The 12,476-nt window shown below is 36.9% G+C and overlaps 1 protein-coding gene across 6 annotated transcripts in view; it reads right to left on the reverse strand.

Moving 5' to 3' along the window:
- Positions 1 to 12,476, reverse strand: part of WAC (WW domain containing adaptor with coiled-coil) — a 73,487-nt gene that overhangs the window by 20,596 nt on the left and 40,415 nt on the right. For 5 of the 6 annotated variants that reach the window (XM_056131300.1, XM_056131275.1, XM_056131268.1 and 2 more), the window contains exons 4-7: positions 10,970 to 11,076; positions 8,115 to 8,230; positions 7,387 to 7,499; positions 2,586 to 2,894 (exon numbers count right to left, since the gene is read on the reverse strand). In XM_056131300.1, coding sequence (XP_055987275.1) covers positions 2,586 to 2,894; positions 7,387 to 7,499; positions 8,115 to 8,230; positions 10,970 to 11,076 — 645 coding nt within the window. The remainder of the gene's footprint in view (positions 1 to 2,585; positions 2,895 to 7,386; positions 7,500 to 8,114; positions 8,231 to 10,969; positions 11,077 to 12,476) is intronic. The other variant, XM_056131293.1, reaches the window with a different exon arrangement.

Genomic DNA, 12,476 nt, shown 5'->3' on the forward strand with positions numbered 1-12,476 from the left:
GCAAAGCTGAGGTGTGTACAGTATTTATGGAGAAAACAGATTTTGGAAAACCAGCCTCAAAGACCCATGGAGTTGAAAACAAGGTCCAGGTTCACATACAAAAGAGTAATTTCCTTTACAATGTGCTTTAAAAAATAAAGGCTGGAGAGAGAGGGCAATGAGCTGAAGCATATGCTTTGCATATAGGCTGCCAGATTTCAACTGCAGAGTGTGTCCCCTGCCCCTTCCTAGCACCATGGAGCAACCCACAGCATGAAACGGTTTAGCCCCCGACATCACGGGTATGGCTCTAAAACAAGAGTAAACTCAAATATGTAAGGAAACTCATTAAATCTGGCACATAAAGAATGGTGCTCATGAACCAGACTAGGAGATGTTACTGGACATCTTCAAGGATACCAGAACTAGCTCTTTTAATAAAGGAATTATGGAAAACATAAAAGTAGAATGTGGTGTTCAGTGTCAAGTATTTGCTATGATCTTACTAAGATGTGCCAACTTTATCTTTTTGGAACCATCAGAATTTTTTTTGGGGGGGGGGGGAGTTGGGAGGCAGTAGGGTGCACCTCACACTACTCGGCTAAGTAATGCCAGGATTTGAACTATTGCCACGGCTGCTGTAACTTAACCTCCACAGTAGCTCTCTCTGCCCTTCATCAACAGAAGTGACACTTTACAAATCTAAATCGTATAATGATGCCGCCATACATGAGTGGACAAATAGAAGGAAATGGCAGTAATCAGAAACACACTGAAACAGAGATCATCTGGAGAGAAGACTGGTTCTCAGAGATGGGGCACATGTCATGCGTGCATGTGTGAGGCCTTAGGTTTAATAAAGACTTTAAAAGTTTAAAAAGCACCTCAGTTTCAAAAATGGCAGTAGCAATGAGAAAGAAAACAGACATAGAATGATGTTGAATAGTTCATGATTTGTCAACATAACATGTAAAGTTAAGTAACACAGGAATGAAAAGCAAGGAAACTTTTGGGGAATAGTGTTGTCACTGAGAGACTAACATGAAGAAAGGGAGAAATCTGGGACACATCATAGCAAGGAAATGGAACAAATACCAGGAACTTATAAAAGGGAGCCTGATAGGACTAAGAAATAATCTAGGGGAGAAAAAGCTTTTAGTAGATGTGCTGCCAAAGCAAGCGCAGAGAAAAACCTTTAAGAGAAATTTAAAACCAAAAAACACCAAAAGATAAACTACAAAGTCTTATATTGTTCAGTGATTAAAACATCAAGCTGAACTGAAAAACCCTTATTAACATCCTTTGTAAAGTACTATGATGTTACAGTATTAATTCAGATTTCACCTCTTTAGCTTTTTTAAGTTTAATTCTATCAGGGTAAATATGACTTCTATGTATAAACCATCTCAAGAGAATCTGACACTTGGAACAACATGTTTAATGCCTTATGGAACTATGTAGTTTAGTAGTGTATAGTAAGAGCCACAAAAGAAATTTAAGTAGCATTCATTAAAGGAAACTAGGAATAAAATTTGTCAACAAATTAAATCAAAGCGTGGACTAGTAAGAGGACTGGGGTCTTACAAGGGCCAGGACCTGAGTTGGATACTTAGCACCACATGGCTCCTTGAGCATTGCTGGGAGTAGCCCTGGTGGGCCTCTACACCACTGCATCACCAGGCTCGTTGCCCAATTGGCTAAGTACTGCCAGGAGCAGCCTCCGCAGAGCCCTAGTATTCAGGAGTACTTAGCATTCATGAGCCAGTGCAAAGTAACTGGACAACAGATTGAGCATGAAGATGAATCCACACCAACTAATCCCTCAGGACATAGCATATACAAGTTCCTTAATAACTGATGTTTGGCTGGAGAGATAATAAAGGGGTTAAGTCTTTGCATTGAATGTTGCCCGAGCCTGGTTCACTTTCCTAGCATCACATACATCCCAAACACCACGAGGAGTGATCCTGGAGCACAATGTCAGGAGTAAGCCCTCACAGTTGGGTGTGTGCCCCACATCCCCGATTACTAATGCTTCTGACGGTCTACTGACTCTACCTATCCTTTGCTTACTTACTGACCAGTAATACCCTTGGTCCCTTGAACGAACAAGCTTGGGATTGAGACTGACCTAGGCAAAAACACTTATTCATCCCTTCTTACACTATGTCAAAGTCAAATAATTACTTTAGAACATGATGCTGTTACTGACACTGAGCACATTTGGGATGCATAATTTAATTTCTACTCTTCAGACTTAAGTTAAACCCATGACTTGGGTTTTCTAGTCCACAAATAAAAACCATAGTTGCAAATTATGTACAAATGACAAGTTTTAAGTATCTCTATTCATAATTACTTAACCTGACCTCAAAGTGTCAAAGGCAAAAAAAAAAAGTTGAGATTTTATAAAAATAAAAAAATAAGTAAATAAATAAAACCTAAATATGACTAATGCTACACCTCAATCTATTTTGTAACACTCTAAAAGACCTTGAAAATGAACTTATAACTTAGGTATTACTTAAGCTAAAGGAAATAATGTAATATAATAAGAAACTCTCAAACTATAGTTCAACGTGCAGCATCTAGTAATAATGGCATACCTTTTCTTTCTGTTTTCTGTGCAGGGACAGAAGATGTGGGTGTAGGCAGTTTTGATAAAGTAGATGCTCCATTAGCATCAAATGATTTCTTTGGCTGGTGATCAGACTGTAGCGTAAATGGACTAGAAGGAACAGTGCTTGGGGTAGCAGTTGGATGAACCACTGGTTTGATGGGGTGCTGTACTGGCGTAGAACTACTGTGAGTCTCTGCTCTTGGCAGTCTGTAGTCTCTGTCATTGTGTCTGCTTGTTTGAGACAAAATATTCTGTGGGAGCAAACTACTGGCATCACTGGAATGCTTGTCTTCCACTTTAGTTCACAGTTCGAAAAAAGAAGTTGGAATGATGGAAGGGGGAAGAAAAAAGATTACGTTAGAATCCTGTCTTTAACATCACCTAATTTAGCAACATACTTGTACTTATATCTTTAAAAAAAAAAAAACAAAACAAAACAAAAGAAAAAACTGCGAACCCAGTTAGTGTCAGCAGTTTTACCACTATATAAAATCCAAGTACTAGAAAAGTTCTAGCTCAACTACAAATTTGAAACTAAACTTAAGATTTCAAGGGGGCTGTTTGGGGACTCTAGAAACACATCATAGTTCAGACCAAAAAGAAGAAAAAAAGTTTTGAAATATTTTTAAAATATTTAAAATTTTTTCCTTTAAAATATGGATAATACATTCTAGTAATTAAAATCATCCATAGTGGTTCAATTTGTAAAGGAACTTATTAGGCAGTTTTTTTCTGAATACATAAATAACTGGTGGGCTCTAAAGTACTTTGTACCAAGGCCTAAAAGAGCTTGCTTTAGAATGATTGGATTTATGATGAACTGCATCAAGTAAATCAACTTGCAGATACCAGTCAGCTACAAAATCAAGATGGAGATAATGGTATCTGAAAACAGAAATCCTCTGTCACAGAAAAATTTATTATGTGCCATTACCAGTTACATAGAAAAATCAATTCGTTTCAAATTTAAAACCACAAAAATACTTAAACTCAGAAGTGCTGAAAACAGTTTAAACTCTATCACCATGTTTTCAACAAAAGCATTATGAAAAGTTGACATCACCAGTTCACCAAATAGACCCCAAAGCCTGTAATAAAGCTATTCCAACAGTCCAGTGAATTAAAGAGCTAAAGCAACTTTCAAAAGAGAAATATCTAAGCTTCAAGCACTGTTGATACATGGCATTTCAAGGGAAGACCTCCCTGTTAAACAGCATTGTGCCTACCCTACCCAATTCATGATTCCTCTAGTCCAGACAAGTACACAACTCTTACAAGTTACATCAAAATGAGAAATACATGGTACCGCCAACTTTAACTGCAACAAAACACAAGGTCTTTTGACTTAACTTCATAAAGCGGAGCACTATAAACAGCCCATGAGAAAAATGAACAAACAGAGCTATTACAGTATAATAACCTGTTGCATGATATTAACTCACAAGTAAAGTAACAATCTGCATGAATACTTAATCTAATTAGAACATACTTTATTCTAATTTCTGAAAAAAAAAACTATTAAGATAAAAACCTTAAATGGACAGTTCTAACAAAATAATTCTATTTTCCATTCCCACCCAATCTGTCAGGATCATTATCTAGAATTTTAATCACCTGTAACAAGAAAATTTCCTTTCTGCTTGGTTTCTACTATATGCAAAATATATTCAGATACAAGTTAAAAAGACAATTCCAAATTTCTAGGCATCAACAAAAAATTGCCAGCCGCACCGCAGGAATTGAGAAACCTGCAGCTATAACAGCATTCAGTTATTCACAACTCTAGACAATACAGTTCAAGCACTATTCTCTTTGTATACGCCTATAAGATGGACATTTAAGCAAATAACTGTCACTGTCCTCCCATTGTTCATCGATCTTCTCGAGCAGATCCAGTAACGTCTCCATCGTGAGACTTTGTTGTTACTGTGTTTGGCATATCGAATACGGGGAGCTTGCCAGGCTTTGCCGTGCGGGCGAGATACTCTCGGTAGCTTGCCGGGTTCTCCGAGAGGGACGGAGGAATCAAACTCGGGTTGGCCATGTTGGCTGCATGCAAGGCAAACGCCTTACCCGCCCGCTGTGCTATCGCTCCAGCCCAAGCAAATAACTAGAGACCAACAATAGAGTGTAAAAGTGCTAGTGGCCTAAGTATGAAGAGGCCAGGAACGGTACTGGTCCTCCATATCTTATAACCCAGTATAGCAATCCCACAAAAACTGACCTGGAAAAAATATCAAGGCATGGTAATCTCTTAAAAAATAAAATTAGCTTTGTGTTATTTCTTTGACCTGTATTCTATAAATCCTCTCAGCTTTCCTCCACCATTCATTACCTTCTATTGGCAGTTGTACATGAACATGCAACTACTTAAAATATGGGGAAGCTATACAACTTATTTTTGAGTAAACAATAGTAAAATTTTAAATGATTTAGTGACTTTATAACCATGCATCAAGTATGATTTAGTTAGCCATATTAAAAAAGCAATAGAGCAGAGGTAGGAGAGACAGGTAGGGCACTTGCCTTGCATATGGATGACCCGGATTCGATCACCACATCCCCAAAGTGCCCTGAGCCCTGCCAGGAGTGATCCCTGAACGCAGACCCAAAAATGAGCCGAGCACCACCACTGTGGCCCAACCCACCTCCGCACGTCCAAAAGCAGCATAACTAGCAAATGTTATCTCAAATGTTACCCCAAATATGTGTAGAGCTACAATAAAGTATAGGGAGGAGTTAAGGTAGATGGTGTTCAAGTGGCTGAACCAGTCTGATTCTAGGCACAACAGTGCCCTGAGAACCACTGAGTACCCCTGGAGGTCCTGGAGCACCATGGTATGGGTAAACTTCACATTAAACTGCTGGTCTGGTAAACCTAAAAATTGCAAGGAGGAAACTCCACCCCTCCTCCTGCAAATGTGTGTAGCACCATTCGGGAAGGTATGTGACTCCCTCATGCTCTCAACACCATCATCTTCAACAGCAACAATGAATGGGAGTGTGAGAAGGAATAAAACAAAGAATTGAGCATAAAGAAGTAATCAAACAGTGGATACAGACCAACATCAAAGGGCTGTTTATAGTAAGGAAAGACTGAAAAACACACAAAGGACCTATGGATATGGTGGTTTACAACTCAGGTCACACCTGAAGTACAAAATACTGCATATATAGTCAATAAATAATGAATAAAAAGACACAAGTGTCTTTTACATATTACTGAACAAAATGTTCAAATCAGCAACATATATTCCCAATTTTTGTTATAAAATGAATACATGCCATTTTTCTATGTGATACAGATAGCAAGAAAACATTACATGCCCTAAATGTACCTGCGTGCCAAGATTGTTATTTCCCATTCTGATTATGTCAATAGCACCTTACTATCAAAATCATAATAAATAGTTTAAAACTAAATTACATGATTTAACTTTTATCAAATTCCTTTAACAACTCTACTCCTCCATTTACTACTAAAAACTGAACCGGTAATTTAGGGAAGAACATGTAGATATGTTAGGCACTTATCTTTTCTCTCTCCCTGGGAATTATAAACCACTATAAATAGACATGTCTGACCCAAACATTTTTTAAATGGTGTTTTTTCCGCCTATTTGCCATTCCTCTATATCCATCCCACCCCCTACTTTATCGGATGACGCGCAAGCTCTAAAGGAAAACTTTCACCCTAATTTTATTTGGTTGCTCAAGTTCACAGTTACTTTAAACTGTGTACAAACTTAAAGAAAGTACAAGAGAACTGGAACCCTAAGTCTTTTGCCTCAAAATGTAATACCCTGAATTTCAGTAATTTAAAGGTTATTATTTCCTAAGTATAATTTCACTAGTATGAAAGTTAAATCTTCCAAAGAACATTCTAATTTAGTTTTGCAATATGATACAATCTATTTCCTTTTAATTCTTTCCAACTTAAAATAAAAATCATCAACTTCCTCTCATAAGAACTAGCTTTCTGTTTTGAGTTAGAGAGTATCCAAACATTAAGTCAAGGACTTCCCAAAATACAGTTTAAAATTCGTCTCAGAACTCGAAGGGGCATTTAAATTTTATTTGAGACAAGGGAAACTAATGAGAGTATAAACTCTTTAGTAAAAGCTTCAGACTGAAATCTATTTTAAAAATGAAAAGCAAGCAATTTATAGAACCTCATTTGAACTAAATCTGGCACCAAGAGACCATCAAATTATGCTCACAGTTCAATGTACAGATGAAGACCACCTAAAACAAATGGAGACATTTCCCAGCAGGCACTTTACAATTCAGTGGAAATTTAATACGGAGACATTATACAGATATATGTTTAGAGAAATAAATTTCCAAACATGAGGATAAACAAGTTTCCCACTAAAAACACAAAATACCACTAAGCACTTTGATGTAACAACCATGGGTATGATTCATTGTCAGACCAAAGCCAGTGAGTTTTAGAAGTTTTTAGTGTTCAGTTTAATAGAACACAAGAGGTTTGAGGCAGAAACTATCTTAAAAAGTCAATCCAAAACATGAAATTAAATTTACCAACTAAGCTGCATAATATGAACTATAGTACATTAGCACTTGTGTACATTATTTCACAATGTGCTCTTTTACCCTTTTTGGAAACAAAATGGTTGTGGATAGCAGGCTAACTTAACAAAATCGAAATCCCGTGTTTCCATTATTTTAGTTTACACATAAAAATAGCTGCACGCAGACTTACAAATAAATAACCTATAGAAATAAAATTAAACATATCATTTCAAGAAAACATTAGTACTTACTTCCACTGGCAAACCCACTAGTGGCTGTTGCTTGCATCACCTCTCTTCTGTAATCCCTATCTTTTGGAAAGCTATTAACTGCCATCTTGTTTGCTTCTTTTTGTCTCTGTTCTCTAAGAACAACAAAAAAAATTGATACATTCATAAAAACTGCATCAAGTACAGTGAGTCACATATACTACTCCTGATCACATATTCAACAGAATATAACACATTGGAAGGAGCCTGAACATGACCATCTGCATTTACCTTGAATGGACTGTATTATGTATATTCGTGCATTAAAACACATATACAAATGACAAAGATTACAATTATGTAAAAGATACACAAATGGAATGTGTATTAATATGAAATGTTTAAAATCAACATACCAATTGCTCAAAAGTTCCTATGCACAACTGCTTATCTGGCCGAGTATTTTCTCATTAAGGGCTGGGTCACAGCCGGTGGTGCTCTGGGGGCCTGACCAAAACCCTGGGCCTCCCTGCACAAAGTATGTGGTCAGCCTACTGAGTTATCTCCACAACCCTCTCCTCTTTTGTTCTTTTTATTTTCATTAAAGAGAAATTATGAAAATCAGAATGAGCCAAACACTGCAATTACAATGAAGAGTAACAACTATCACTATGACTATGACCAAGAGGCATACAGTACAGAAAGCTTCGTGTTCTAAAATGTTAACCTATAGAATCAAGAATGAGAACTACTAAATTAAGAGCAAATACCTTTCAAGCCACTCTTTTGGCTTTTCCCATTGTGAAACTTCTGTTCGACAATTGTAGTAGTATTTTTTCCCAGAAGAGCTAATATGCTCAGACCAGTCATCTGCAGCATCATAAGGCTTAAAAACACATTTTCAACAATTAGAAATGTCAATACTATTTAATCAACTGAGGCAATATCAGAATGTAAAAGCATACATGAGACAACGTAATGAAACAAAAGGTGATAAAAGATAAATATTTGCATATGCCTGTATCTTGAATGAGACCTTTGTCTATTAAAACCTTCAACAATAATGGCAGCCCCCCATAAACTGTCAAATGAAGCAGATTAATACGTTAACATCTTGACTTTATAGAGAAGCACTACATAAGCTCTCATTTCTACCACCACTTAAATTCTGTCACAACTATCTACCACAAGTAAGTGGTTTGAACGGCATCACAGTAAACCAGTTATAAATTGGTAAAAGCCTATGACTATAACCACCAGAACTGTCACAGAATAACCCACACGGCAGTAGAAACTATGGTGACCATGCCTCTTTTGTTTTGTGGCATAACTGACAGTGGCACAACTAGTGCCAGAAACCAGGCTTCCTGCATAAAAAGCATAGATCCAGCCTATTATCTCTCTGGCCATTAAGCTAAATCTCTTAGCACAAAGAACATTGGTTAACACTTAGTGGTCAACTCTTCCATGCTGAGACTATAAACTCTTAAGAATATTTTTAAAAATGGGGCTGGAGAGCAAGTAGGGCACTTGCCTTGCATGATGCCAGCCCTTGAATCCCCCCCCCAGATACCACTACCCGTATGGTACCCCAAGTCTAGCAGGATGAGAACCAGAGCCTTGAACAATGCCAGGGGTGGCCCAAAACAAAGAGAATGTAAGAAATATTTCCTGTATCTTATCTTTCCTTCAAAAGTCTGTACGAGAAAGATAACATGTACTCTGATCCCTTATGCCTCAGAAGACCCACCCAAAAGAAAATATGATCTCCCCCCACATCAACTGGTCTTCAATTTGCCATTTCTAAAAACATTTTCCTATTTTCCCATGTAAGCTGCATTCTGTGACATGAAGTCAAAATGGTTCTCTCAGATGTGATTCTGTCACCTTGTAATGTGGACATTACTTCTTAAAGCTCTTGCTCCACCTGATCTCTCTAATGAATGACCAACTCTTGAGTGCCAGTGAAACAAGACCTTCTTCGTAGTTACACTAACTTTGGGAGTATGCAAATTACATTCTATTTAGTAAGCTGGTTTCTCACTAAACCATGTAAATAGGAAGACTAAAAAAATGCAAAACAGAATATAGAAATTTTGTTGGCACTGGACCAAAATAGCAGCTTGAAAATTTTCACCTAAGCACTGACATTTGATTGCAGTTCCTAGCTCTCAGGCATCTTCCCGAAACCAGAACTAGTTTCATCAGACCACTCATAATACCAACTGTGCAAGCTACTTCGGTTCTGATAACCCCTCCTATTATCAGTCAGCCCTAGGTGATAACCATTACATTATGTTGTCTCAGTATTATATTTTTGTACTCAAAAGTCTGCATTATCTGTTTAATCATATGTATTACGTTCTGCAATAAATTAGCATAAATTGTCTTCTTAACTGAACCCTAATATTCATAAGCTAATTCTAAACTTGGTTTTATAAAACATCACATTTCAATAGTCTGTAAAAAAATGAATACCAAGGGTTTTTAAATACGAATGAAGGCCTGATCACCACCCTAAATATCCAAGGATTTATCCAAATATTTGGATTTAACTCTATCTTTAATCTTCTGATATTTTCCTATATTTTTCACATTGCTATAGTATAATTTTCAAAACAATACAATCTGACTTCATTTGATGATAGTTATGTGCTATTTTAGCATTGATAGGTTCTCGGAATTGTGTGAGACATAATAATATACTGACATTTGCGCTGCAATTTGTTTCACTGGAGCCACAATCAGTGTGAAGCATTGACGGTATGATGCGGAACATGTAGAAGAAGTATGTGCACAATGTGAGGCAACTGACACCGTCTAGGGACATGTTATATCTGTGGTAGCATTCAACAACTTTTTAATACAAAACTCCCATTATTTGTCATGAGAAGTAACTTTATGGTCTGCCCCCCACTATCTCTACAACTTTAGCTCCCACTATTCTTCTTTCATGCTACCAAAATGTCCTTGTTTCAACCATGTTATGTCATTTTCCACTTTTAGGACAGTGTAGGTGCAGTTCCTTTGCATACTACACAAATCTCTTTGATTGGCTCTGTGGTACCCAATCTGCTAGGTAGCATTACTTGTAAAACCTTTATACAGTTTTCATTCATGTTAGGAATTCTGAGTGCTCCCAGAACACCTTTAACATGCACTGTTTACTTATCATGGTCTCCATCATAGTTCAAAAGTTGTCAAAACAAAAATGCTTTCTTAGTTCTATAAAGCTACAACCTGGTGTATATTCAACAAACTGATACCGTAAATTCTGCTGAATGTGTGTATAAAATTTTCACGTAAACTTTGACATTAAAAATTTCATACATTATTAGTATTGACTTCTTTGTATAGGTGTCTATTTAGAACTGTGTCTAAACCCTGTAGTTCCTCTCTCTATATATATGTATATATTATACATTATAGAGAAAATGCAAACTGTACAAAAATGCCTAGGAAATTAATATCAAGAAGGTATACTCTGACTAGTCTAAGTTCATTAGCCATCCTCAGCTCATTAGTTCAAATACATTACAATAACTTAATTTTTTTAAAAGTTTAACAATATTTGATGTTTTGCAATAAATTAAAACAAAATAGCACTGCCTGTTTTAATACTTACTGCATCTGAAGTTTTGCTTGGATTATTGCTTGGATTAGAAGAATGTGAATTTGAACTATGAAGAGCACTGTGGTTGTGTGAATTTTCTTGTGGAGAGTAACTGGTCCCTTAAAAAAAAAACAGAGAAAGGTGAATTCATTTTAAGTTGCATTTCATGTTTAAACGTGTTTTTATCATAAGTTAACACAACTTACATGTTTCTTACATAATGTAGCTTACTCATTCCCCTAGTTATATTTGAATAACTATAAGAAATACACTTTTTTTAAATTGAAGATGTGGTTAAAAGAGCATATCCTATATGGCTTCATATCCAACTAAATGGAAAGGTAAAGGTAAAGATCCTCCCGTTGTTCATCGATTTGCTCGAGCGGGCCCAGTAACATCTCCACTGGAGATTTTGATGTTACTGTGTTTGGCTGGAGTGATAGCACAGCGGTAGGGCGTTTGCCTTGCACACAGTCAACATGGCCGAATCGAGTTCGATTCCTCCGCCCCTCTCGGAGAGCCGGGCAAGCTACTGAGAGTATCTCGCCCACACGGCAGAGCCTGGCAAGCCACCCGTGATATACTCGATATGCCAAATGGAACAATGTTAATAATTAAATGAGCAATATGTCATCAATATAATTTCCAGCAACACTTTTTCCCCAAAAGTAAGTCATTCGGAAAAGGCAGAAACAATACAGAGAATGGCACATTCACACAAAAACACAGTAGATATGAAACAGGAGTCACAATTACACATTTTAAACTATATTCTATTGCCCTGATTTTATTTGCAACTAAAATAGTATTGTAATACTGTTTTTGGACCACACCAGGCAGTGCACAGGAGACCATATGGGTTATCAATAATTTGAACAAAGGTTCAGGCCAAAGCAGTCACATGATGACAAGTACCTTACCTCCTGTACCCTCTCTCTGGCCACAAAATTTTAAGAAGTCTCAAAAAAAGTTTCAAGATAATGACATCGAGTTTCCTAGTATTTACCTAAGAATTGCTTAAAAATAACTCATGAGCTTTATAAAAGAAATATTACTTTTAGTCATCAGGTAAAATTTCTAACATGTTTTCAGCAAAAATACACTATATTTCTTTTTTAGGAAATGACACCGAGAGCAGAAGAGATAGGACAAAAAATGAAGGCACAACCTAGGTTCAAAAAAAAAAAAAAAACACCCCCACACCAGAAGGCCTTCTGAGCATATATGTGGCCCACTGGTCCCAGGCTCTGCAAGGATAGGCCACACTGCTGGCACACTGGCCAAGAATTGCAGGAAGTGCTCTTCCATTTGAGTACCATTTGGGAAGTCAAAAACAAAACACGAAAGTGGGAGGCTATACTAAAATAGCAAAAACTGTAAGAAGGAAGGACAATTTAAATGGCACAGGAATTGGCTGTCAGAACCACAGAAATGGTTAAGACTTTGTAAAAGGAGATTAAAGTGATCTGGGACAGGGCAAAAACAAGATTTTAGACAGCCAAATAGAAAATAAGTCAGC

Source organism: Sorex fumeus, unplaced genomic scaffold, assembly GCF_029834395.1.
Source record: "Sorex fumeus unplaced genomic scaffold, SorFum_2.1 ptg000007l, whole genome shotgun sequence".
NCBI lineage: Eukaryota > Metazoa > Chordata > Mammalia > Eulipotyphla > Soricidae > Sorex > Sorex fumeus.